This window comes from Scyliorhinus canicula, chromosome 10 (genome assembly GCF_902713615.1).
Source record: "Scyliorhinus canicula chromosome 10, sScyCan1.1, whole genome shotgun sequence".
Taxonomy (NCBI): domain Eukaryota; kingdom Metazoa; phylum Chordata; class Chondrichthyes; order Carcharhiniformes; family Scyliorhinidae; genus Scyliorhinus; species Scyliorhinus canicula.
This window is the reverse complement of record NC_052155.1, coordinates 507,137-535,107: the sequence shown is the minus strand read 5'-3', so window position 1 is coordinate 535,107 and position 27,971 is coordinate 507,137. Positions and strand designations below refer to the sequence as shown.

Sequence of the window (27,971 nt, the reverse complement as noted above, 5' to 3'; positions counted from 1 at the left end):
GGCTGGGGGGTGATGCAGAGCAAGGCAGCAGCGTGGGTTCAATCCCCGTACCGGGCTGGGCGGCTGGTTAGTGATGCAGAGCGAGGCAGCAGCGTGGGTTCATTCCCCTCAGCCCTTCAGCTCCCTCCCTTCACAATTTACACACTCACCCAGCTCCATCCCTTCACAATTTACACACTCACCCCCTCAGCTCCCTCCCTTCACAATTTACACACTCAGCCCTCAGCTCCCTCCCTTCAGTTTACACACTCACCCACCCAGCTACCTCCCTTCACAGTTTACACACTAACCCCCTCAGCTCCCTCCCTTCACAATTTACACATTCACCCCCTCAGCTCCCTCCCTTCACAATTTACACACTCACCCACCCAGCTACCTCCCTTCACAGTTTACACACTAACCCCCTCAGCTCCCTCCCTTCACAATTTACACATTCACCCCCTCAGCTCCCTCCCTTCACAATTTACACACTCAGCCCTCAGCTCCCTCCCTTCACAGTTTACACACTCACCCACCCAGCTACCTCCCTTCACAGTTTACACACTCACCCCCTCGGCTACCTCCCTTCACAATTTACACACTCAGCCCTCAGCTACCCCCCTTCACAATTTACACACTCACCCCCTCAGCCTCCTCCCTTCACAATTTACACACTCACCCCCTCAGCCTTCTCCCTTCCTTGTGACTCACCAAGTTTACACCTGGTCAATCTGTCTAATTCAATCCATTTTTATTCCATCCACCTTCTCCTCTATCTCCTCCTTCACCGCCTCCTGGGGGCAGCAGCTCTGTCCTTGGTAAAGACAGATGCAAAGTATTTACTAACACCTCTGCCATGCACCCAGTCTCCATGTGTAATTAGCCCCACTCCTTCCCACCCTTTTACTATCTATTATTTGATAGAAAGCTTTGGGATTCCATTTGACATTGGCTGGCAGTCTGCCGTCAGGAACCCTCACTGTTTCTCTGATGGCTCGTGTCGCTGTCTTTAGTTTGGTTCTCACCCGTATTCCCAGCCTGGCATTTACTGCCTTGACCTGCTTCCTCCGTGTCCCTCTTCATTCAGGGAGATCGGAAATGTTTATCCAACTTTCCCACATGTGGAAATGTTTCTCAATTATACTCAACTCAAACCATCTGCTTTTCAAAACCTGCTCCTTCAATTCAAATTTTGCTTTCAAACGTTTCCAAATGGTCGGGATAGATTGGCTCTAACATCATTGACACTTTCCTAATTCCCTCTGGGGAGCCTGTGGCCCAGTGGGGAGCCTGTGGCCCAGTGGGGTGCCTGTGGCCCAGTGGGGAGCCTGTGGCCCAACTAATAATCCAGGGACTCAGATTATCTGGGGACTGAGTTCAAACCCCACCAGGGCAGAAATCTGGAATTAACAGTCTAATGATGACCATGAAACCCTTGTCGATTGTTGTAAAAACCCATCTGGGTCACTAATGTCCTTTAGGGAAGGGAATCTGCCGTCCTTACCTGGTCTGGCCGACATGTGACTCCAGACCCACAGCAATGTGGTTGACTGTGAAATACCCTCAGGGATGGGCAATAAATGCTGACCCAGCAACGCCCACATCCCATAAATGAATAATAAATAAAATTATTATTCTTACTCAGAACTCTCCTTTGTCATTTTCCACAGTTAGCCTAAACCTTGATACAATGATCACTGTTTCCTAAATTGCCTACTGTCACTTGATGCACTTGGCCGACCTTAATCCTAAGAACCAGCTCTCGCAGTGTCTCCTTCCTCATTGGTCTGGACATTGTGCAAAGTATCCTGATCACACACTCAGAACTCTGTCACTCTCTACCCTTCCTGATCACAGTATGATTACTATCCAGGTTCACCACCAATCTGTAACTTTCTGGAAAATTTATTGTTCTCCCACGATTTGGACACACCTCAATCCTTCCAGAAATACATTTTGTCTGTGATCCCTCTGGGAAAACTTCCTTCTCTCCACCCCTCCAGTATTGCAGCCCCTCTCCTTTCTTTCCTTCCCGATTTTTCAACACACTCTATATCCAGGAATATTTAACGCCCAGTACGCCCATCTGGTTATGGCAACATCATAAACGCACACGGCGACCACAGTCTGCAGCCCACCAACTTTATCCATCATAATGTTCACATACATGTGTTAACTCATCTTCCTCTGACCCAACAGAAACCCTTGCTCTTTCCTACTCTGATGCTATCTCTCTCTCCCAATCCTGTGACCCAGGTTCTCCTTTCTGACATTACACACTTTGTCCTTGGTGGCAGAGATTGCAGGTTTGGAAGGTGCTGTCGGAGGAGCCTTGGTGAATTGCTGATGGTACCACCTCTGTCACTGTGCATCGGGGGATGAAAGGAGTGAGTGTTTCAATTCTTTCCAGGAATTTGGCCCACAGAATTAACCCCCAAATGGAGCCTGTGTTCCTCGCTGATGCTGAGGAAGGGGTTTAAATGAACAGACCTGTTGGGCTGACAGCAGCAAATGTCTTCATACTGGATCCTGGACACTGGACGGGGGTCTCGTCCTCGCCATGTTCACAATCAATCTCTCCATTGCACAACTTCTCTCTGGGAATACACAGGCCGTTTGTACAGGGGAACATTCTGGGGCCACAGGTCACTGTAACTGCAGGAAGATGCAGAAAACAATTAAACAGTAAAATCCTGCAGCTGCTGGAAATCTGAAATAAAACACAAACATTCGGCTGGAAGGGGCGGTGATGGTGCCGTGGGGTTGTTGCTGGAATAGTAACGCAATAACCCAGGGACCCGGGTTCACTTATTTTCTGCAATAGCCTACCGTGGGGAACCTTATCAAACGCCTTACTGAAATCCATATACACCACATCAACAGCTTTACCCTGATCCACCTGTTTGGTCACCTTCTCAAAAAACTCAATAAGGTTTGTGAGGCATGACCTACCCTTCACAAAACCGTGTTGACTATCGCTAATCAACTTGTTCTTTTCAAGATGATTATAAACCCTATCTCTTATAACCTTTTCCAACATTTTACCCACAACCGAAGTAAGGCTCACAGGTCTATAATTACCAGGGATGTCTCTACTCCCCTTCTTGAACAAGGGGACAACATTTGCTATCCTCCAGTCTTCCGGCACTATTCCTGTCGACAAAGACGACATAAAGATCAAGGACAAAGGCTCTGCAATCTCCTCCCTGGCTTCCCAGAGAATCCTAGGATAAATCCCATCTGGCCCAGGGGACTTATCTATTTTGACATTTTCCAAAATTGCTAACACCTCCTCCTTTTGAACCTCAATTCTATCTAGCCTGGTCGACTGAACCCGAGTGTTCTCCTCGACAACATTGTCTTTCTCCAGTGTAAACACTGACGAAAAATATCCATTTAACGCTTCCCCTATCTCCTCTGATTCCACACACAACTTTCCACTACTATCCTTGATTGGCCCTAATCTTACTCTAGTCATTCTTTTGTTCCTGATATACCTATAGAAAGCCTTAGGGTTTTCCTTGATCCTATCCGCCAACGACTTTTCGTGTCCTCTCTTCGCTCTTCTTAACTCTCTCTTTAGGTCCTTCCTGGCTAACTTGTAACTCTCAAGTGCCCTAACTGAGCCTTCATGTCTCATCCTAACATAAGCCTTCTTCTTCCTCTTGACAAGTGCTTCAACTTCCTTAGTAAACCACGGTTCCCTTGCTCGACAACTTCCTCTCTGCCTGACAGGTACATACTTATCAAGGACACGCAGTAGCTGTTCCTTGAATAAGCTCCACATTTCGATTGTACCTATCCCCTGCAGTTTCCTTCCCCATCCTATATCTTGCCGAATAGCATCATAATTGCCTTTCCCCCAGCTATAATTCTTGCCTTGCGGTATATACCTATCCCTGCCCATTGCTAAAGTAAACATAACCGAGTTGTGATCACTATCACCAAAGTGCTCACCTACATCTAAATCTAACACCTGGCCGGGTTCATTACCCAGTACCAAATCCAATGTGGCCTCGCCCCTTGTTGGCCTGTCTACATACTGTGTCAGAAAACCCTCCTGCACACACTGCACAAAGACTGACCCATCTATCGTACTCGAACTATAGTATTTCCAGTCAATATTTGGAAAGTTAAAGTCCCCCATAACAACTACCCTGTTACTCTCGCTCCTGTCGAGAATCATCTTTGCAATCCTTTCCTCTACATCTCTGGAACTATTCGGAGGTCTATAGACAACTCCCAACAGGGTGACCTCTCCTCTACTGTTCCTAACCTCGGCCCATACTACCTCAGTAGACGAGTCCTCAAGCGTCCTTTCTACCGCCGTATTACTTTCCTTGATTAACAATGCCACACCCCCCCCTCTTTTACCATCTTCTCTGTTCTTACAGAAACATCTAAATCCTGGAACCTGCAACAACCATTCCTGTCCCTGCTCTACCCATGTCTCCGAAATCGGCCAAACATCGAGATCCCAGGTACCAACCCATGCTGCAAGCTCACCCACCTTATTCCGGATGCTCCTGGCGTTGAAGTAGACACACTTCAAACCAGCGTCCTGCTTGCCGGTGCCCTCTTTCGAACTTTTAACCCTATCCCTGACCTCACTACTCTCAACATCCTGTACACTGGGACTACAATTTAGGTTCCCATCCCCCTGCTGAATTAGTTTAAACCCCCCCGAAGAGCACATGGGGAGAACGTGCAGACTCCGCACAGACAGTGACCCAGCGGGGAATCGAACCTGGGACCCTGAAGCTGTGAAGTAATTGTGCTAGCCACTATGCTACCGTGCTGCCCGTTATGGGTGACCTTAATCTGCATATTCATTGGGTGAGTCAAATTAGTCACAGTACAATAGAGGAGGAATTTCTGGAGTGTGTATGGGATGGTTTTCTGGACCGGTGTGTTGAGGAACCAACAGGGGAACAGACCATCTTGGGCTCGGTGTTGTTCGAGAAAGGATTAGTTGGCAATCTGGTTGTGAGAGATCCATAAGACCAGACAACCTAGAAGCAGGATTAGGCCACTCGGCCCATCGAGTCTGCTCCGCCATTCAATGATTGCTGATATTTTTCTCATCCCCATTCTCCTGCCTTCTCCCCATAACCCCTGATCCCCTTATTAATCAAGAACCTATCTATCTCTGACTTAAAGACACTCAGTGATTTGGCCTCCACAGCCTTCTGCGGCAAAGAGTTCCACAGATTCACCACCCTCTGGCTGAAGAAATTCCTCCTCATCTCGGTTTTAAAGGATCGTCCCTTTAGTCTGAGATTGTGTCCTCTGGTTCTAGTTTCTCCTACAAGTGGTAACAACCTCTCCACGTCTACTCAATCCAGGACTCTCAGTATCCTGTAAGTTTCAATAAGATCCCCCCTCATCCTTCTAAACTCCAACGAGTACAGACCCAGAGTCCTCAACCGTTCCTCATACGACAAGCTCTTCATTCCAGGGATCATTCTTGTGAACCTCCTTTGGACACTTTCCAAGGCCCCAGCACATCCTTCCTTAGATACGGGGCCCAAAACTGCTCACAGTACTCCAAATGGGGTCTGACCAGAGCCTTGTACAGCCTCAGAAGTACATCCCTGGTCTTGTATTCTAGCCCTCTTGACGTGACTGCTAACATTGCATTTGCCTTCCTAACTGCCGACTGAACCTGCACGTTAACCTTAAGAGAATCGTGAACAAGGACTCCCAAGTCCCTTTGTGCTTCTGCTTTCCTAAGCATCTTCCCAATTAGCAAATAGTCTATGCCTCCATTCCTCCTTCCAAAGTGCATAACCTCACACTTTTCCACATTGTATTCCATCACTGACCAGATGATGGCGCCGGAGCGAGGCGACTCTCTGCAGGCTCTCCCCAACAGATCCACTTTTAACTTTATTTATACTCGTTCTAACCTTTTAAAAATTAATTCTAAAGCTAACATTATTACTCCCTATTATGTATTCTCATGTATTTTCTTGAATTCTGTTCAATTCCCTTTTCTTCCCATGTACTGAATGATCTGTTGAGCTGCTTGCAGAAAAATACTTTTCACTGTACCTCGGTACACGTGACAATAAACAAATCCAATCCAATCCAATCCAATCTGCCACTTCATTTCCCACTCTCCCAGCCTGTCCAGATCCTTCTGCAGCCCCCTTGCTTCCTCAATATTACCTGTCCCTCTACAGATCTTTGTATCATCTGCAAACTTAGCAACAGTGCCTTCAGTACCTTCTTCCAGATCATTAATGTATATTGCGAAAAGTTGTGGTCACAGCACAGACCCCTGAGGCACACCACTAGTCACCGGCTGCCATCCTGAAAAAGACCCCTTTATCCCCACTCTCTGCCTTCTGCCAGTCAGCCAATCCTCTATCCATGCCAGGATCTTACCCTGAACACCATGGACTCTTAACTTATTTAACAGTCTCCTATACAGCACCTTGTCAAAGGCCTTCTGGAAATCTAAATAAATCACATCCACTGGTTCTCCTTTGTCTAACTTCCTTGTTACCTCCTGTTCTTGAAAATACAGAAAAATGTGTCATTTGAAACATGGAAGTCTGGCAATATCTGGTTTGAGAGGGTACAGGGAAAGATCCCACAAAAGTTTCATAGCAGCTTCAAAGAGCAGGGTTGTAAAATGCAGATTCTTGCTCACAAACAGGCTTAGCAAACACACCGGTCTCATGTGGTAAGCTAAAACAATGGCTCACACCTTCATGGAATGTAACTATCTCAGGAAGCATCTGAAAAAGCATGGATGAGAGTTTCAATTGCATTAAGTGACGAATGTTTAAAACAGGCAAGTCTTTCAAGTCATAACCAAGTTAAATTTTAGCATACAGCTAAAAGCAAAGTTTCACACCTTAATTGAAATAAACTCTCTTAGTAAACAGCTGGAAAGGATGGAAGATGCCCAGTCGAATTTGGTGTCAATTTTAAAGTGTAAAATTCTACGAACATCAAGTCAATTAAAAGAAAATTTGAGACGACCTGTCTACGAGAAACATCATTTAAGTCAAAATCAAAGGCAAAGTTATGAGCTGGGGACAATTGGAAAATTAAACGATTCGAAATCACAGAAATAAAAGTTAACTATTGAAACCAAAGCATTTTTTAATCAGATCTGAGAGGAGACGATATGCCCAAAATGAATAATTAGTTGTAGTAAGATGTTTACATCAAAGATACTTTTAAACTATCAAAGTGAAACAAGCCCATTTACAAAAGTCGTTAAAACTTAATAACTCTCAGAAAGAGAATATAAACCCAGGGAGCAGAAGCAGAACAGCAACAAAACAGCACCAGCAACAGGAGAGAAGGGGAGGAGAACTCAGAGAGAGAGAGAGAGAGCTCGGTCATGGGAAAGACAAGGCAAGCAGCCGAGTTTAAACAGCTATACATCTAAGGAAGGCTAGAATTTAAACAGGAGTCAGAGTCAGCTTAGAGATAGCTAGCAGAGCCAGCTCTCACAGCTCGGTGCATGGGAAGAACAGGACACAGCAACCGAGTTCACCAGCGAATACAACTCAAGAAGACCAGATTTTAAGAAGATCGATTGCCAAGGTGGGCCTGAAGCAGCCAGAAGCAAGATCTTTTTTCCTTTCTGTAAAGAAAGTGTTTGCAGCTTTTAAAAGAAAAAATATAATAATAAAAATAACTTAACCTGAAAAAGTGGTTATTAGCTTACTTCACTTCCTTAATAACGCAGGACCCAAGACATCAATGCTATTAAGGGGTAAGTAGGTAAAATTCTTTGGTGAAGGTATGGGTTATACTGGGGGATAACTTGAAAAGATAGTTTGACCTGAATGGCACCCACAGAAGCCTGCACTGGAGTCAGGGAGTGAGAATCCCTGTTCACCATTTAGAATATCAACCTTTTTTTGGTATAGGGGGAATTCTAAGAATAGTGGTGAGTTTTAACTTCATGGCGCCCAGCGTGGAGGCCTAGAATATTAGAAGTTTCTAGGTAAAGTGAGCCTAGAATATTAGAAGTTTCTAGGTAAAGCGAGGCTAGAATATTAGAAGTTTCTAGTTAAGCAGAGTAGGGGCTAGAATATTAGAAGTTTCTAGTTCCCAAGAAACGGTTGGAATATTAGAAGTTTCTAACCGGCACAAAGGCTAGAATATTAGAAGTTTCTAGTCTATGTGTGAGTCAGACTTTACCTGCCGAGTTTAGTCTGGAAAGTCATGTGTGATTGGCTTTTGTAAGGATATTCTGTGGATCGAGGGGACTGAAGCTCAGGTTGGGTGTGAAAATCAGTAGACTAGAAGATACTGACCCTGAGAAAAAGTCTGCAAGACATTTTGGTGATAGCACTAAAATCTTGCATCCGTTACTGGTAAAAGAGGCCAAAGAATAAATCATCCTCAGAGTACGGCAGATTGTGCGGACATTTTCTGGAAAATAGGGACGCTTAGAATCTTCAGAAACCAATAACCAATCGACCCTTAACTAAAACAGGAAGATAGTGCCTTAGTCAGCCTTGGATAGGGCCCAGAAAGGGTACTTATCCTTAATTTCAGAGTGCACCTGAAAGGGACAACCAGGAACAGAAAAAAAATCCAAAAAATGGCAATTAGGGTAATTCTCTTGCCCTGGAATACAGTCAAGAGAGTTGAAACAATGAAACAAGAGTAGAAAAGCTTAACAGAGGCAAAAAAAAACTCCTGCAGAAGTGAAACTTACCAGCATGGAGGGGTCTCAAATTTTGTTAAGAGTAACTAAAACCCTGCAGAATAGAGGTCCAAGATCTCAGTGGATAAATGTGTATTTAATAAGGATTTGTGAAACCCTGCAGAGTAAAGATCCAAGATCTGAGTGGATGAATGAGTGTGTGTATGTCTAATAAGGAATTGTGAATTTCCTTTAATGTTTGTATTTTTAAAAAATGTTGTGTTTTACTAAGCCGATTTTCACATAAATTGGAAGTTATAAATGGCAGGCAGAAATGTGATCAATATTATGGGATAGTGAATCAGGACGTTCAGAACTAAATTGGTCTCAGAATAAACAGATAAAGAGTTTGTGCTGGGCAGCAGGCAGCAGTCAGCTGCTGCAGACTTTGAAATTGCTGCGGTTGAAATTGACACTGCATGGCTCCGCAGGGTCCTAGTGCCCGCTGATCACAAACAGACACTAGCAGAGATAATGATGTTTAGAATGTTAAATACATTGAAGAAGGAGCTTTAGAGAATAAAGATATTGGACCAGAAGTTAGTTTGGAGAATTAATTGCAGTACCAGGAAATTAGTATCTGATTGCCGGAAAAGATTTAATACAAATTGATGCAGAAAAATTAAAATATTAAAACCAATTGACAATGACAGAAGGAGGCTTAACAGGCTTTAATTGTATGATGTACATCAATGATATGGAAAATAAACCAGTTCAAAAAGAAATGGTGGCAAAAGAAATCCGGAAGTCCTGGAGAGGGCACTTCTGGGTTAACCAAATTAAAATAGAAAGTACAAATTAAAGAATAGGGCCCTCTCCACTCTTGATCTGTTCATTTGATTTTTCAGATGGAAAAAATAAATAACAAACCAGTTCACAAGAAGGAAGAGAACTACGCTCCAGAGAAGAATCTTTTAGACAGGATTGGGGGGAAACTAATGATAGAATTGGCTACATATTTGAGAGAATTAAATGACAGAACCCGGAGGAAAACGTTACGGGTTAGAAACAAATCAAAATATCAAATTATAACTGGACAGTGAAACCTCCGGTCAGACATCTCTAACTGGACATTAGCTGATGGATGATCTGTGGTTTCCACAGGGTATGTACTACACGGTGGAGTTATTAAGGGTCTCGGCAGACAGCAGCGACTGACGAGGAACCCCAACATGATAAATGACAATCATTTAAGAATTTTTGTAGCTTGATACCACGGCGGGAAAATTGTTACCAATGCGGCAAAACAATATTGCATTGAAGAGCTGTAATTGTTATTTAAAAAAAAAAAATTCATGTAAATTGATAGGGACTGCTATATATATATATATATATATATATATATGATAAGGGGGGTAGGTGTGCCGTTAAAGAACTTGATCCGCATTTCTAAACTGTGTGAATGTTTTAATAGAGGGATAGTTTAGTGTGTTTTCTTGATTTAACTACATAGAACATTACAAATAATATTGATGTTGTTTATATGCCATATTTAGTATGTAATGACTATTGGTCCCAAAGCCAAGAAGGGATGTTTCGATATTGTAATTTATTACTAGTATTTAAATTGTGATAACAGGTGCAAATATGTAAAGTTGTAGCACACAGTCTATTTGTGTGGTTAGGTAATGAGTAATATGTTAAGATAAGACTTAATTTTTTTTTTTACTGTGTATTTAACAATAGGAAGAATTTATTTGGAAAAGTGACAGTTCAATGTGGGTTTACAAATGCTGTAATGGAAAATATACACTTTCATGTTTTAAGGGAAATGATGACAGATGAAAGGGATTTGAAGGAAATTTGTCAGAAAGATATTCTCTCATGTAAACCAGGGGTTGGCAGACTTACATGATTCACGACAATGTTAGACATTAATGGGGAAGTTAGGAATACAAGCAGGATCAATTGAACATTTTAAATTAATGAAACAAGGGAATCAGTGGGTGGTACATGATATCATAATTTACCATTCCAATCAGCAATGGAAAAGCAATTTGGATGACGGAAAAATGAGACACGTAACAGCCAGTGATGGACAAAAGACCTTTGTGGTTACTGATGGACTGAGTTGTGTGCTGTTTCTAAGGGACATGAGGAAGCTTCTACGGTGCTGCTATCCCAAGGAAGTAAAATGCTTTGGAGGTAGTGGAACACACGGAAAGCGATTATGTTACCTTCCTGAGCAACAACGGCTATGGTTCACGGTAATTGGACTTGAGGAAAAGAAAAGACTCTTATCGACACTGGTCTGAGATATGGATGCATTTACGTGTTGATTTTGGTACACAATTTGAAATTCCAACACATGCATACAAATGACAAAGATCGGGGATATATGTTAGTACAATTGGATGGGGGGACAATTAACCAAATTATATAGTTATGTTTCAAATGTCAAGACGGGGTGTTCTTGAAAATACAGAAAAATGTGTCATTTGAAACATGGAAGTCTGGCAATATCTGGTTTGAGAGGGTACAGGGAAAGATCCCACAAAAGTTTCATAGCAGCTTCAAAGAGCAGGGTTGTAAAATGCAGATTCTTGCTCACAAACAGGCTTAGCAAACACACCGGTCTCATGTGGTAAGCTAAAACAATGGCTCACACCTTCATGGAATGTAACTATCTCAGGAAGCATCTGAAAAAGCATGGATGAGAGTTTCAATTGCATTAAGTGACGAATGTTTAAAACAGGCAAGTCTTTCAAGTCATAACCAAGTTAAATTTTAGCATACAGCTAAAAGCAAAGTTTCACACCTTAATTGAAATAAACTCTCTTAGTAAACAGCTGGAAAGGATGGAAGATGCCCAGTCGAATTTGGTGTCAATTTTAAAGTGTAAAATTCTACGAACATCAAGTCAATTAAAAGAAAATTTGAGACGACCTGTCTACGAGAAACATCATTTAAGTCAAAATCAAAGGCAAAGTTATGAGCTGGGGACAATTGGAAAATTAAACGATTCGAAATCACAGAAATAAAAGTTAACTATTGAAACCAAAGCATTTTTTAATCAGATCTGAGAGGAGACGATATGCCCAAAATGAATAATTAGTTGTAGTAAGATGTTTACATCAAAGATACTTTTAAACTATCAAAGTGAAACAAGCCCATTTACAAAAGTCGTTAAAACTTAATAACTCTCAGAAAGAGAATATAAACCCAGGGAGCAGAAGCAGAACAGCAACAAAACAGCACCAGCAACAGGAGAGAAGGGGAGGAGAACTCAGAGAGAGAGAGAGAGAGAGCTCGGTCATGGGAAAGACAAGGCAAGCAGCCGAGTTTAAACAGCTATACATCTAAGGAAGGCTAGAATTTAAACAGGAGTCAGAGTCAGCTTAGAGATAGCTAGCAGAGCCAGCTCTCACAGCTCGGTGCATGGGAAGAACAGGACACAGCAACCGAGTTCACCAGCGAATACAACTCAAGAAGACCAGATTTTAAGAAGATCGATTGCCAAGGTGGGCCTGAAGCAGCCAGAAGCAAGATCTTTTTTCCTTTCTGTAAAGAAAGTGTTTGCAGCTTTTAAAAGAAAAAATATAATAATAAAAATAACTTAACCTGAAAAAGTGGTTATTAGCTTACTTCACTTCCTTAATAACGCAGGACCCAGGACATCAATGCTATTAAGGGGTAAGTAGGTAAAATTCTTTGGTGAAGGTATGGGTTATACCGGGGGATAACTTGAAAAGATAGTTTGACCTGAATGGCACCCACAGAAGCCTGCACTGGAGTCAGGGAGTGAGAATCCCTGTTCACCATTTAGAATATCAACCTTTTTTTGGTATAGGGGGAATTCTAAGAATAGTGGTGAGTTTTAACTTCACTCCTCAAAGAACTCTAACAGATTTGTCAGACACGACCTGCCTTTGACAAAGCCGTGCTGACTCAGTCCTATTTTACCATGCACTTACAAGTACTCCGCGATCTCATCTTTATTAATGAACTCTAAAATCTTACCGATGACCGAAGTCAGGCTCACCGGCCTATAATTTCCCGTCTTCTGCCTCCCTCCCTTCTTAAACAGGAGTGTTACATTAGCCACTTTCCAGCCCTCTGGGACCCTTCCTGCCTCCAGTGATTCCTGAAAGATCATCACTAATGCCTCCACAATTTCCTCAGCTATCTCTTTTAGGACCCTGGGGTGTAGTCCATCCGGTCCAGGTGATTTATCCACCTTCAGACCTTTCAGTTTCCCCAGAACCTTCTCCTTAGTAATGGTCACTGCACTCACCTCTGACCCCTGGCTCTCCTGGAGCTCTGGCATCCCACTGGTGTCTTCCACCGTGAAGACTGATGTAACGTAACTATTCAGTTTGTCTGCCATTTCTTTGTTTCCTATTATTATTTCTCCAGCCACGTTTTCCAGTGAACTAATGTCTATTTTTGCCTCTTTCATACCTTTTATATATTGAAAAAAACTCTTCCTATCTTCCTTTATATTACTAGCTAGCTTGCACTCATACTTCATCTTCTCCCCCTTATTGCTTTTTTAGTTGTCCTCTGCTCGCTTTTAAAGGCTTCCCAATCCTCTGGCTTCTCAGTAATCCTCGCCACTTTGTGTGCTTTTTCTTTTACTTTTATGCTGTCCTTGACTTCCCTCGTCAGCCATGGATGCCTCGTCCTCCCCTCAGCATGTTTCCTCCTCCTTGGGATGAATTTCTGTTGTGCCTCCCGAATAACCCCCAAAACTCCTGCCATTGCTGTTCCACTGTCTTCCCTGCTCGGCTCCTTTTCCAATCAACTCTGGCCAGCTCCTCCCTACTGTTTTTGTAGTTACCCTTATTTAATTGTAATACCGTTACATCTGATTGCAGCCTCTCCCTCTCAAACTGTAGGGTAAATTCTATCATATTGTGGTCACTGCTCCCTTAGGGTTCCTTCACCTTAAGTTCCCGAATCAAGTCGGCCTCATTACACATCACCAAATCCAGAATTGCCTGTTCCCTAGTCGGCTCTGTCACAAGCTGCTCCAAAAAATCATCTCTTAGACATTCCACAAATTCCTTTTCTTGGGATCCACTACCAACATGATTTTCCCAGTCCACCTGCATATTGAAGTCCCCCATGGTTATTGTGATATTGCCCTTGGGGATGAGTGACCATAATGTGGTAGAATTCTTTATCAAGGTGAATAGTGAGGCAGCTGATCCTGAGACCAGGGTCCTGAACCTCAGTAAAGGTCACTATGATGGTCTGAGGCATGAGCTGGCTATGACGGACTGGGAAACATTACTGAAAGGAAGGACAGCGGACAGGCAATGGCAGCATTCAAGGAACGGATAAGTGAACTCCAAAAGTTGTTTATTCCTCTTTGGTGCAAGAGTAGAAAGGGAACTGTGGCCAAACCATGGCTTACAGGGAAATTACAGATAGTATTAGATTCAAAGCAGAGATATACAAATTAGCAAGAAAAAGCAATAGACCTGAGGATTGGGAACAGTTGAAAATTCAGCAAAGGCAGACCAAGGGATTGATTAAGAAGGGAAAATACAATATGAGAGTTAGATAGTGGGGAACAGAAAAACTAACTGTAAACGTTTCTATGGGTATGTAAATTGAAAAAGATTGATAAAAACTAATGTCGGCCCCTGACAGTCAGAGACGGGGAATTCATAACGGAACAAAGAAATGGCTGAGGAACTAAATTCCTACTTTGTTTCTGTCTTCACAAAGGAAGACATGAATAATGTACTGGAAGTTCTGAGAAGCACAAGTTTCAGTGAGGAGCTGAAGGAAATTAGTATCAGTAAAGAAATGGTTTGGGGGACAGGCGGATAAATCTCCAAGGGCCGGATAATCTTCATCCCAGAGAACTGAAGGAAGAGGCCCTAATAATAGTAGATCCATTGGCGGTCATTTTCCAAAATTCTTTGGACTCCGGAATGGTTCCTGCTGATTGGAAGTTAGCGAATGTAACCCTGCTACAGTATTCACAAAGGGAGGTAGAGAGAAAACAGGGAACTATAGACCAGTGAGCCTAACGTCAGTAGTAGGGAAGCTGCTGGAGTCCATTATCAAGGATTTCACAGCACAGCATCTGGAAAGCAGTGGTGTAATCAAAGTCAGCGTGGATTTACGAAAGGGAAATCATGCTTGACAAATCTATTTGAATTCTTTGAAGATGTAACTAGTAGAGTTGACCAGGGAGAACCGGTCGATGTGGTTTATTTAGACTTTCAGAAGGCTTTCGACAAGGTCTCACAGAGCAGATTAATGTGTAAAGTTAACGGGTATGGGCTTGTGGGTAGTGTCTTGAGATGGACAGAAAGCTGGTTAGCAGACATGAAGCAGAGTTGGAATAAATGGGTCTCTTTCTGATTGGCAGGCAGTGACTAGTGGGGCACCGCAGGGACCTGTGCTGGGACCCCAACTGTTCACTTATATATTAATGATTTGGACGAGGGAACTAAATGTATTATCTCCAGATTTGCAAAGGATACAAAGTTGGGTGGGAGGGTGAGCTGTGAGGAGGATGCAGAGATGCTTCAGTGGGATTTGGACAGGCTGAGTGAGTGGGTACATGCATGGCAGATACAGTATAATGTGGATAAATGGGAGGTATCTGCTTCGGTAGCAAAAATAGGAAGGCAGATTATTATTGGAATATAAATTGAGAGAGGCGGATACTCAGCGAGACCTTGGTGTCCTCGTGCATCAGTCGCTGAAAGTAAGCATGCAGGTACAGCAGGCAGTAAAGAAGGCAAATGGTATGTTGGCCTTCATAGCGAGAGGATTTGAGTTTAGGGATAGAGATGTTTTACTGCGATTGTATAGGGCATTGGTGAGGCCACACCTGGAGTATTGTGGGCAGTTTTGGTGTCCGTATCTGAGGAAGGATGATGTTGCTATGGAGGGACTGCAGCAAAGGTTTACCAGGCTGATTCCTGGGATGGTGAGACTGTCATATGAGGAGAGACTAAATCATTTTGGATTATATTCATTGGAGTTTAGAAGAGTGAGAGGGGATCTCACTTTTATTTTCAGGTTTCTGGGTTTACCTTTGGATTTTAAGAATATGTAAAGAACAAGCTGTGGACTGGGCCATTGACTGCCTGAAGAATCTGCTGCAGCTGCGTGCGCGCGGCCTTCCCAGGTCTGGAGAATGGGCAGACGCTGCTTACAGAGTCTCTCGGGCCTGTAACAGTGCATCCAGCCGGCTGAATACTGTATATGATACAGGACACAACCTGCTGACAGATCAATATCCATCTTCCCCAAAACTGCACAAGGATCAATTCATCACAAATATTTATCCAAATGATCCTCATGTCCACGGATCCCTACAGTACACAAGGAGGCCATTCGGCCCATTGAGTGTGCTCTGACCCTCTGAACGGGCCCCCTACCCCGGTCCGATCCCGGTGACCCTGCGCACTCATCATGGCTAGCCCACCTAACCTGCATGTCTTTGGTCAAGACTGTCTGATTCCGCATCTGTAAAATTAAACCTGGATTGTGAAATTGACCGCAGGGGGTTCAGAGTTGAACTGTCGGAGGGTCATTCAGTCATTTGTTGCCCATCCCTAATTGCCCTTGAACTGAGTCTCTCGTTGGGCTATTTCAGAGTCACCACATTGCTGTGGGTCTGGAGTCACATGTAGGCCAGACCAGGTAAGGACGGCAGATTTCCTTCCCTAAAGGACATTAGTGAAGCAGATGGGTTTTTACGACAATTGACAATAGTTTCATGGTCATCGTTACTGAGACTGGAATAATTTAATTGAATTTAAATTCCACCAGGTGCTGGGGCGGGATTCGAACCCATGTCCCCAGCACAGTAACCTGGGCCAGTCCTGTGACATTACCACCATGCCACAGGAGGGGCTGGTTTAGCTCACTCAGCTAAATTGCTGGCTTTGAAAGCAGACCAAGCAGGCCAGCAGCACGGTTCGATTCCCATACCAGCCTCCCCGAACAGGCGCCGAAATGTGGTGACTAGGGGCTTTTCACAGTAACTTCATTGATGCGCACTCGTGACAATAAGCGATTTTCATTTCATTTCAGATAGAACAGTTTCAGCTAACCCTTGGTCAAGAGTTTTATGCAAACCGGTACTGATAATTTCCATATTTACAGCGTTTTCGATTCTCTCTCACATTTCCTGTCTTCCCAGCACATTTACCTTCCGTCTGACAGATGAGTTCATCCACTCCTGGGTTACAGTCTGATATCCCATCACAGACCTGCTCGCTCCTCAGGCACTGATTATCCGGACACTGGAATTGTCCTGAGGCACACACACAGTTATATTCGTCACTGAAATCTCCACAATCATCATGGCCATCACACCTCTGTCTGTATGGGACACAGTGTTCCATCCAACACTGGAACTCTGCCACTCCGCATCGGGACCAACATCCTGCCCAAAAACAAAGATCATTTCAGTCTTTACAGACCGATCCTTACACTCAACACTACTGAAATCCTCAAACATCATTTCCCAGCACCTTCCAAACCCACAAACACCACCGAGAGAGGCAACAGCAGCAGAAACTAGAGTTTGTATTTTGAAGCGTTTTATATGTCAAAATCCTGAAATCTCACATTGAGGGTCATTTGGTAATTTTGGTTCTGTTGGTTAGTTTGGTTATGTTGGTTAGTTTGGTTATGTTGGTTAGTTTGGTTATGTTGGTTATTTTGGTTCTGTTGGTTAGTTTGGTTATGTTGGTTAGTTTGGTTATGTTGGTTAGTTTGGTTCTGTTGGTTATTTTGATTATGTTGGTTAGTTTGGTTATGTTGGTTATTTTGATTATGTTGGTTAGTTTGGTTATGTTGGTTAGTTTGGTTCTGTTGGTTATTTTGGTTATGTTGGTTAGTTTGGTTATGTTGGTTATTTTGGTTATGTTGGTTAGTTTGGTTATGTTGGTTAGTTTGGTTCTGTTGGTTAGTTTGGTTATGTTGGTTATTTTGATTATGTTGGTTATTTTGATTATGTTGGTCAGTTTGGTTCTGTTCGTCATTTTGGTTATGTTGGTTAGTTTGGTTATGTTGGTTAGTTTGGTTATTTTGGTTCTGTTGGTTAGTTTGGTTCTGTTGGTTATTTTGGTTCTGTTGGTTAGTTTGGTTCTGTTGGTTAGTTTGGTTCTGTTGGTTATTTTGGTTATGTTGGTTAGTTTGGTTCTGTTGGTTAGTTTGGTTATGTTGGTTATTTTGATTATGTTGGTTAGTTTGGTTATGTTGGTTAGTTTGGTTCTGTTGGTTAGTTTGGTTATGTTGGTTATTTTGGTTATGTTGGTTGCTGGTTCCCCCACTTGCATCATAACCGAATGATCCTCCAACTCTAACAATAACACTGAGTTGACTAAGACACTAATGGAGGTTGTGTGGGTCAGTGGGAAGCTCCCTGTCTCTCAGGCTAGAGATAATTCACACCTCTTTAACTTGGGGTTACCCCATATCTCTGCATCTGTAAAGACTTAATTACCTGCTAATGCTCGCATTCTAACCATTGTTTTGCATCTCTGACTTTGTCTATATAGATGTTTCTGGAACATACCTCTTCATTCACCTGAGGAAGGAGCTGTGCTCCGAAAGCTAGTGATTCGAAACAAACATGTTGGACTTTAACCTGGTGTTGTAAGACTTCTTACTGTGCTCACCCCAGTCCAATGCCGGCATCTCCACATCAAAGCTAACGGACAGAGAGAGTGGGAAATATTTATACTGTGGAGTGAGAATGAAAGATGAGTCATAGCCACAGAAACCCAGGGAAACCGGGTGCTAATGGCCACAGATACCAAGGGGAAAGAGTGTTAATGGCAGTCCCCAGAGAGGACAAAAGATGTGAAAAGTCAAACAGCAGGGAAACTAACATCACAGGATGAACTGTAGATGTGGGGGGAGGGGAAGGTTCACCCTCTGATGTTAGTTTCTCTGCTGTTTGACCGTTCACATCTTTTGTCCTCTCTGGGGACTGCCATTAACACTCTTTCCCCTTGGTATCTGTGGCCATTAGCACCCGGTTTCCCTGGGTTTCTGTGGCCATTAACACTCTTTCCCCTTGGTATCTGTGGCCATTAGCACCCGGTTTCCCTGGGTTTCTGTGGCTATGACTCATCTTTCATTCTCACTCCACAGTATAAATATTTCCCACTCTCTCTGTCTGTTAGCTTTGACAAAGAGTCAGCAGACTTGAAACGTTAGCTCTTTTCTCTCCCTACAGATGCTGCCAGACTTGCTGAGATTTTCCAGCATTTTCCCTTCCAGTCCCCCCCCCCCCCCCCACCCCCCATCCCCCACATTCTCAGGGTGGGATTCTCTGACCCCCCGCCGCTCTGATGCCGGCTTCCGAATTATCCGGGGCCGCGCCGGTCTGGGGCTGTTGGCAGTGACACCCCCCCCCCCCCCCCCAGAGATTCTCTGGTCCCCGATGGGCCGAGTGGCCGTCCGTTTTCAGCTAGTTGTGGGCAGCACGGTAGCATGGTGGTTAGCATAAATGCTTCACAGCTCCAGGGTCCCAGGTTTGATTCCCGGCTGGGTCACTGTCTGTGCGGAGTCTGCACGTCCTCCCCGTGTGTGCGTGGGTTTCCTCCGGGTGCTCCGGTTTCCTCCCACAGTCCAAAGATGTGCGGGTTAGGTGGATTGGCCATGCTAAATTGCCCTTAGTGTCCAAAAAGTAAGGTTAAGGGGGGGGTTGTTGGGTTACGGGTATAGGGTGGATACGTGGGTTTGAGTAGGGTGATCATGGCTCGGCACAACATTGAGGGCCGAAGGGCCTGTTCTGTGCTGTACTGTTCTATGTTCTAGTTCCGCTGGCGTGGATTAGACTCGGTCTGTACCGGTGGGACCTGGCTCTGCGGGCGGCCTGAGGAGTCCCCGGGAGGGTCTGGCTCCCCGGGGGGGGGGGGTCTGGCTCCCCGGGGGGGGGCACGGTTGCCTGACCCGCGATCGGGGCCCAACAATCTGTGAGCGGGCCTGTGCCATGGGGTCTCTTTCCTTCCACGCCAGCCTGTGTGAAGCTCCGCCATGGCCGGCGGGGAGGAAACCCCCTGCGCATGCACAGGAAACACGCCGACGGTTCTGGGAACACGCTGGTGGTCCTGCGCATTCACCAACTCGCACCGGCCGGCAGAGGCCCTTCGGCGCCGGCCTAGCCCCCGAAGATGCGGAGGATTCCACACCTTCCGTGCGGCCCGATGCCGGAGTTGTTCACGCCACTCTTTGGCGCCGGTACAGCCCCCCCGCCGGATACCGGGCCCCCCGCCGGATACCGGGACGCCCGGCGGATACCGGGCCCCCCGCCGGATACCGGGCCCCCCGCCGGATACCGGGACGCCCGCCGGATACCGGGACGCCCGCCGGATACCGGGACGCCCGCCGGATACCGGGACGCCCGGCGGATACCGGGACGCCCGCCGGATACCGGGCCCCCCCGCCGGATACCGGGCCCCCCCGCCGGATACCGGGCCCCCCCCCGCCGGATACCAGGCCCTCCCGCCGGATACCGGGCCCCCCGCCGGATACCGGGCCCCCCCGCCGGATACCGGGCCCCCGCTGGATACCGGGCCCCCCCGCCGGATACCGGGCCCCCCCGCCGGATACCGGGCCCCCGCTGGATACCGGGCCCCCCCCGCTGGATACCGGGCCCCCGCTGGATACCGGGCCCCCCGCTGGATACCGGGCCCCCCGCCGGATACCGGGCCCCCCGCCGGATACCGGGCCCCCCCGCCGGATACCGGGCCCCCCCGCCGGATACCGGGCCCCCCCGCTGGATACCGGGGAGTCCCGCCGGATACCGGGCCCCCCGCCGGATACCGGGGAGTCCCGCCGGATACCGGGCCCCCCGCCGGATACCGGGACGCCCGCCGGATACGGGCCCCCCGCCGGATACCGGGCCCCCGCTGGATACCGGGGAGTCCCGCCGGATACCGGGCCCCCCGCCGGATACCGGGACGCCCGCCGGATACGGGCCCCCCGCCGGATACCGGCCCCCCCGCCGGATACCGGGGAGTCCCGCCGGATACCGGGCCCCCCGCCGGATACCGGGCCGCCCGCCGGATACCGGGCCCCCCGCCGGATACCGGGGAGTCCCGCCGGATACCGGGCCGCCCGCCGGATACCGGGCCCCCCGCCGGACACCGGGCCCCCCGCCGGATACCGGGCCCCCCGCCGGATACCGGGCCCCCCCGCCGGATACCGGCCCGCCCGCCGGATACCGGGGAGTCCCGCCGGATACCGGGCCCCCCGCCGGATACCGAGCCGCCCGCCGGATACCGGGGAGTCCCGCCGGATACCGGCCCGCCCGCCGGATACCGGGGAGTCCCGCCGGATACCGGGCCCCCCCGCTGGTACAGCCCACCCGCCGGATACTGGGGAGTCCCGGCCTCTGTCTGTGTTTTCACAATTTCTCCCTTTACCTGATTCATCGGAATGATCTGAGAATCCACAATCAAGCTTTCCATCACAGACTTGCTGAGCAAGAATACATCGTCCATTCCCACAGCGGAACTCATTGTCTGTGCAGGCGGGGGCTGGGCAGTCCTTCTCATCTGAGCGGTCAGTGCAATCTGGACGGCCATTACAGCGGTCAGTCTGCGTTACACACTGACCATTCGTACATTGGAAGTGTTGCGGATCACATGTTGGCACGCAGAATTCATCGGAGCCGTCTCCACAATCATCTTCATTGTCGCAGACCCACAGCTTTGGGATACAGCGGCCACTGTGACAGGGAAACTCAGAGTCCAGGCATTGGGGCGGTTCTTCGCAAGGGTCACCACTGCACACCCAATCACCATGATGACAGGTACTGTGGACAGGAGACAACAGAATAAATCACAGTGCCGCTCTTAACCATTACAGTCCCGCTCTGTAACCATTACAGTCCCGCTCTGTAACCATTAGAGTCCCGCTCTGTAACCATTACAGTCCCGCTCTGTAACCATTACAGTCCCGCTCGGTAACCACCACACTCCCGCTCTGTAACCATTACAGTCCTGCTCTGTAACCATTACAGTCCTGCTCTGTAACCATTACAGTCCCGCTCTGTAACCATTACAGTCCCGCTCTGTAACCATTACAGTCCCGCTCTGTAACCATTACAGTCCCGCTCCGTAATCACCACAGTCCCGCTCTGTAACCATTACAGTCCCGCTCTGTAACCATTACAGTCCCGCTCCGTAAACACCACAGTCCCGCTCTGTAACCATTACAGTCCCACTCTGTAACCATTACAGTCCCGCTCTGTAACCACCACAATCCCACTCTGCAACCATTACAGTCCTGCTCTGTAACCATGACAGTTCCACTCTGTAACCATGACAGTTCTGCTCTGTAACCATTGCAGTTCCACTCTGTAATCAACACAGTCCCGCTCTGTAACCGTTACAGTCCTGCACTGTAATCACCACAGTCCCACTCTGTAACCACCACAATCCCGTTCTATAACCACCACAGTCTCACTCTGTGACCATTACAGTCCCGCTCTGCAAAGAACAAATAAAGAACAAAGAAAAGTACAGCACAGGAACAGTCCCTTCGGCCCTCCAAGCCCGTGCCGACCATGCTGCCCGTCTAAACTAAAATCTTCTACACTTCCGGGGTCCGTATCCCTCTATTACCATCCTATTCATGTATTTGTCAAGATGCCCCTGAAATGTCACTATCGTCCCTGCTTCCACCACCTCCTCCGGCAGCGAGTTCCAGGCACCCACTACCCTCTGTATGAAAAACTTGCCTCGTACATCTCCTCTAAACCTTGCCCCTCGCACCTTAAACCTATGCCCCCTAGTAATTGACCCCTCTACCCTGGGGAAAAGCCTCTGTCTATCCACTCTGTCTATGCCCCTCATAATTTTGTAGACCTCTATCAGGTCGCCCCTCAACCTCCGTCATTCCAGTGAGAACAAATCGAGTTTATTCAACCGCTCCTCATAGCTAATGCCCTCCATACCAGGCAACATCCTGGTAAATCTCTTCTGCACCCTCTCTAAAGCCTCCACATCCTTCTGGTAGTGTGGTGACCAGAATTGAACGCTATACTCCAAGTGTGGCCTAACTAAGGTTCTATACAGCTGCAACATGACTTGCCAATTTTTATACTCAATGCCCCGGCCAATGAAGGCAAGCATGCCATATGCCTTTTTGACTACCTTCTCCACCTGTGTTGCCCCTTTCAGTGACCTGTGGATCTGTACACCAAGATCTCTCTGACTTTCAATACTCTTGAGGGTTCTACCATTCACTGTATATTCCCTACCTGCATTAGACCTTCCAAAATGCATTACCTCACATTTGTCCGGATTAAACTCCATCTGCCATCTCTCCGCCCAAATCTCCAAACAATCTAAATCCTGCTGTATCCTCTGACAGTCCTCATCACTATCCGCAATTCCATGAACCTTTATGTCGCCTGCAAACTTACTGCAATCAACACAGTCCCGCTCTGTAATCAACACAGTCCCGCTCTGTAATCAACACAGTCCCGCTCTGTAATCAACACAGTCCCGTTCTGTAATCAACACAGTCCCGCTCTGTAATCAACACAGTCCCGCTCTGTAATCAACACAGTCCCGCTCTGCAATCAACACAGTCCCACTCTGCAATCAACACAGTCCCACTCTGCAATCAACACAGTCCCACTCTGCAATCAACACAGTCCCACTCTGCAATCAACACAGTCCCACTCTGCAATCAACACAGTCCCACTCTGCAATCAACACAGTCCCACTCTGCAATCAACACAGTCCCACTCTGCAATCAACACAGTCCCCCTCTGCAATCAACACAGTCCCACTCTGCAATCAACACAGTCCCACTCTGCAATCAACACAGTCCCACTCTGCAATCAACACAGTCCCGCTCTGCAATCAACACAGTCCCACTCTGCAATCAACACAGTCCCACTCTGCAATCAACACAGTCCCACTCTGCAATCAACACAGTCCCACTCTGCAATCAACACAGTCCCACTCTGCAATCAACACAGTCCCACTCTGCAATCAACACAGTCCCACTCTGCAATCAACACAGTCCCGCTCTGCAATCAACACAGTCCCGCTCTGCAATCAACACAGTCCCGCTCTGCAATCAACACAGTCCCGCTCTGCAATCAACACAGTCCCGCTCTGCAATCAACACAGTCCCGCTCTGCAATCAACACAGTCCCGCTCTGTAATCAACACAGTCCCGCTCTGTAATCAACACAGTCCCGCTCTGTAATCAACACAGTCCCGCTCTGTAATCAACACAGTCCCGCTCTGTAAACAACACAGTCCCGCTCTGTAATCAACACAGTCCCGCTCTGCAATCAACACAGTCCCGCTCTGCAATCAACACAGTCCCGCTCTGTAATCAACACAGTCCCGCTCTGTAATCAACATAGTCCCAGCTCTGTGACGATTACAGTCCCGCTCGGTAACCAAGGTTATCCGCTTTGGCAGTAAAAACAAGGGGGAGACTATTATCAGAATGGCCCTAAATTAGGAGAGGGGAATGTGCAACGAGACCTGGATGTCCTCGTACACCAGTCACTGAAGGTAAGCGTGCAGGTACAGCAGGCGGTGGGCTCTGTGTTCACTATTGGTGAGATTTGGACTGTGTTCACTATTGCTTGGGGGTAGGCTATGTGTTCACTATTGGTGGGGGTGGGTGGGCTCTATGTTCACTATTGGAATGGGGTATAAAGAAAAAAGAAAATTACAGCAGAGGAACAGGCCCTTCGGCCCTCCCAGCCTGCGCCGATCCTGATCCTTTATCTAAACCTGTCTCCTATTTTCCATGGATCTACTTCCCTCTGTTGCCGCCCATTCATATACCTGTCCAGATGCTTCTTAAATGATGCTATCGTGCCCGTCTCTACCACCTCCGCTGGTAAAGCGTTCCAGGCACCCACCACCCTCTGCGTAAAAAACTTTCCCCGCACATCTCCCTTAAACTTTCCCCCTCTCACCTTGAAATCGTGACCCCTTGTAACTGACACCCCCATTCTTGGAAAAAGCTTGTTGCTATCCACCCTGTCCATACCTCTCATAATTTTGTATACCTCAATCAGGTCCCCCCTCAACCTCCGTCTTTCCAACGAAAACAATCCTAATCTACTCAACCTTTCTTCATAGCTAGCACCCTCCATACCAGGCAACATGCTGGTGAACCTCCTCTGCACCCTCTCCAAGGCATCCACATCCTTCTGGTAATGTGGCGACCAGAACTGCACGCAGTATTCCAAATGTGGCCTAACCAAAGTCCTATACAACTAGAACATAGAACATAGAACAGTACAGCACAGAACAGGCCCTTCGGCCCTCGATGTTGTGCCGAGCAATGATCACCCTACTCAAATCCACGTATCCACCCTATACCCGTAACCCAACAACCCCCCCTTAACCTTACTTTTTTAGGACACTAAGGGCAATTTACCATGGCCAATCCACCTAACCCGCACATCTTTAGACCGTGGGAGGAAACCGGAGCACCCGGAGGAAACCCACGCACACACGGGGAGGACGTGCAGACTCCGCACAAACAGTGACCCAGCCGGGAATCGAACCTGGGACCCTGGAGCTGTGAAGCATTTATGCTAACCACCATGCTACCGTGCTGCCCCTGAACTGTAAAATGACCTGCCTACTCTTGTACTCAATACCCCGTCCGATGAAGGCAAGCATGCTGTATGCCTTCTTGACCACTCTATCCACCTGCGTTGCCACCTTCAGGGTACAATGGACCTGAACTCCCAGATCTCTCTGTACATCAATTTTCCCCAGGACCCTTCCATTGACCATATAGTCCGCTCTTGAATTTGATCTTCCAAAATGCATCACCTCGCATTTGCCTGGATTGAACTCCATCTGCCATTTCTCTGCCCAACTCTCCAATCTATCTATATTTTGTTGTATTCTCTGACAGTCCTCCTCGCTATCTGCAACTCCTCCAATCTTAGTATCATCTGCAAACTTGCTAATCAGACCACCTATACCTTCCTCCAGGTCATTTATGTATATCACAAACAACAGTGGTCCGAGCACGGATCCCTGTGGAACACCACTAGTCACCCTTCTCCATTTTGAGACACTCCCTTCCACCACTACTCTCTGTCTCCTGTTGCCCAGCCAGTTCTTTATCCATCTAGCTAGTACACCCTGAACCCCATACAACTTCACTTTTGCCATCAACCTGCCATGGGAAACCTTATCAAACGCCTTACTAAAGTCCATGTATATGACATCTACAGCCCTTCCCTCATCAATTAACTTTGTCACTTCCTCAAAGAATTCTATTAGGTTTGTAAGACATGACCTTCCTTGCACAAAACCATGCAGCCTATCACTGATAAGTCTATTTTCTTCCAGATGTGAATAGATCTTATCCCTCAGTATCTTCTCCAACAGTTTGCCTACCACTGACGTCAAGCTCACAGGTCTGTTATTCCCTGGATTTTCCCTGCTACCCTTCTTAAACAAAGGGACAACATTAGCAATTCTCCAGTCCTCCGGGACCTCACCCGTGCTCAAGGATGCTGCAAAGATATCTGTTAAGGCCCCAGCTATTTCGACCCTCGCTTCCCTCAGAAACCTGGGATAGATCCCATCCGGTCCTGGGGACTTGTCCACCTTAATGTCTTTTGGAATACCCAAAACTTCCCCTTTCCCTATGACAACTTGACCGAGAGTATTTAAACATCCATCCCTAGCCTCAACATCCGTCGTGTCCCTCTCCTTTGTGAATACCGATGCTTTGTGTTCACTATTATAGGAGTGGGCTTCATGCTCACAATTGGGGGATGGGCTCTGGTTTCACTATTTCAGTGGTGAGGTCTGTATTCACTATGCATGTTATAGTCAGAGAATCATACAGCGCAGAAAAGTCCCTTCGGCCCATCGAGTCTGTGCTAGTCAAAATCAACACCTAATTATTCTAATCCCATTTCCCGGCACTTGGCCCATCGCCATGTCTGCCCTGGGATCGCAGGGACACATCTAAATATTTCTGAAATGTTATGAGGGTCTCTGCCTCCACCCCCCTTTCAGGCAGCGAGTCCCAGACTCCCCCCCACCCTCTGCGGGAAAAGGTTTTTCCTCACATCCCCTCTAAACCTCCTGCCCCCTGGTCATTGACCCCTCCCTACTGAGGAGGATGCGCTCTGTGTGCACTATTGGGGGATGGGCTCTGTGTTCACTATTGGGGAGGGGCTCTGTGTTCACTACTGGGGTGGGGCTCTGTGTTCACTATTGGAGGATGCACTGTGTGTACACTATTGGGGAGGGGCTCTGTGTTCACTATTCGGGGGTGGGCCCTATGTTCACTATTGGGAAGGCTCTGTGTTCACTATTGGGGAGGGGCTCTGTGTTCACTATTGGGGAGGGGCACTGTGTTCACTATTGGGGAAGGGCACTGTGTTCACTATTGGGGAGGGGCTCTGTGTTCATTCTTGGGAAGGGCTCTGTGTTCACCATTGGAGGAGGGGCTCTGTGTTCACTATTGGGGAGGGGCTCTGTGTTCACTATTGGGGAGGGGCTCTTTGTTCACTATTGGGAAGGGGCTCTGTGTTCACTATTGGGGAGGGGCTCTGTGTTCACTATTGGGGAGGGGCTCTTTGTTCACTATTGGGAAGGGCTCTGTGTTCAGTATTGGGGGAGGGGCTCGGTGTTCACCATTGTAGGGGGTGCGCTCTCTGCATTCACTATTGGAGGATGGACTGTGTGTTCACTATTGGGGAGGGGCTCTGTGTTCACTATTGGGGAGGGGCTCTGTGTTCACTATTGGGGAGGGGCTCTGTGTTCACTATTGGGGAGGGGCTCTGTGTTCACTATTGGGGAGGGGCTCTGTGTTCACTATTGGGGAGGGGCTCTGTGTTCACTATTGTAGGGGATGCGCTCTCTGCATTCACTATTGGGGGATGAATTGTGTGTTCACTATTGTGGAGGGGCTCTGTGTTCACTATTGGGGAGGGGCTCTGTGCGCGCTATTGGGGAGAGGCACTGTGCGCGCTATTGGGGAGGGGCACTGTGTTCACTATTGTAGGGGATGCACTCTCTGCATTCACTATTGGAGGATAGACTGTGTGTTCACTATTGGAGGATGGACTGTGTGTTCACTATTGGAGGATGGACTGTGTGTTCACTATTGGAGGATGGACTGTGTGTTCACTATTGGAGGATGGACTGTGTGTTCACTATTGGAGGATGGACTGTGTGTTCACTATTGGAGGATGCACTGTGTGTTCACTATTGGGAGGAATTCACGGTGCTCACCAGTTGTGACAGTGCTTAGTGATGACGGTTCCAACAGGAAACTCGGCTTCTCCCCAATAACAGGAACATTCCGAGGGATCAATACATCCGGAATCTGTGTGGGAATAAAATCCATACAT

At 47.1% G+C, this 27,971-nt stretch overlaps 1 protein-coding gene across 1 annotated transcript; it reads right to left on the bottom strand.

Moving 5' to 3' along the window:
* Nucleotides 1–2,455: 2,455 nt before the first annotated feature.
* LOC119972888 (SCO-spondin-like) lies at nucleotides 2,456–27,971 on the bottom strand. Its single transcript, XM_038810432.1, has 4 exons — nucleotides 27,853–27,971; nucleotides 21,019–21,410; nucleotides 16,785–17,021; nucleotides 2,456–2,634 (listed from the first exon to the last, which is right to left on the bottom strand). The coding sequence occupies exons 1-4, from the start codon at nucleotides 27,969–27,971 to the stop codon at nucleotides 2,456–2,458; spliced, it is 927 nt and encodes a 308-aa protein (XP_038666360.1).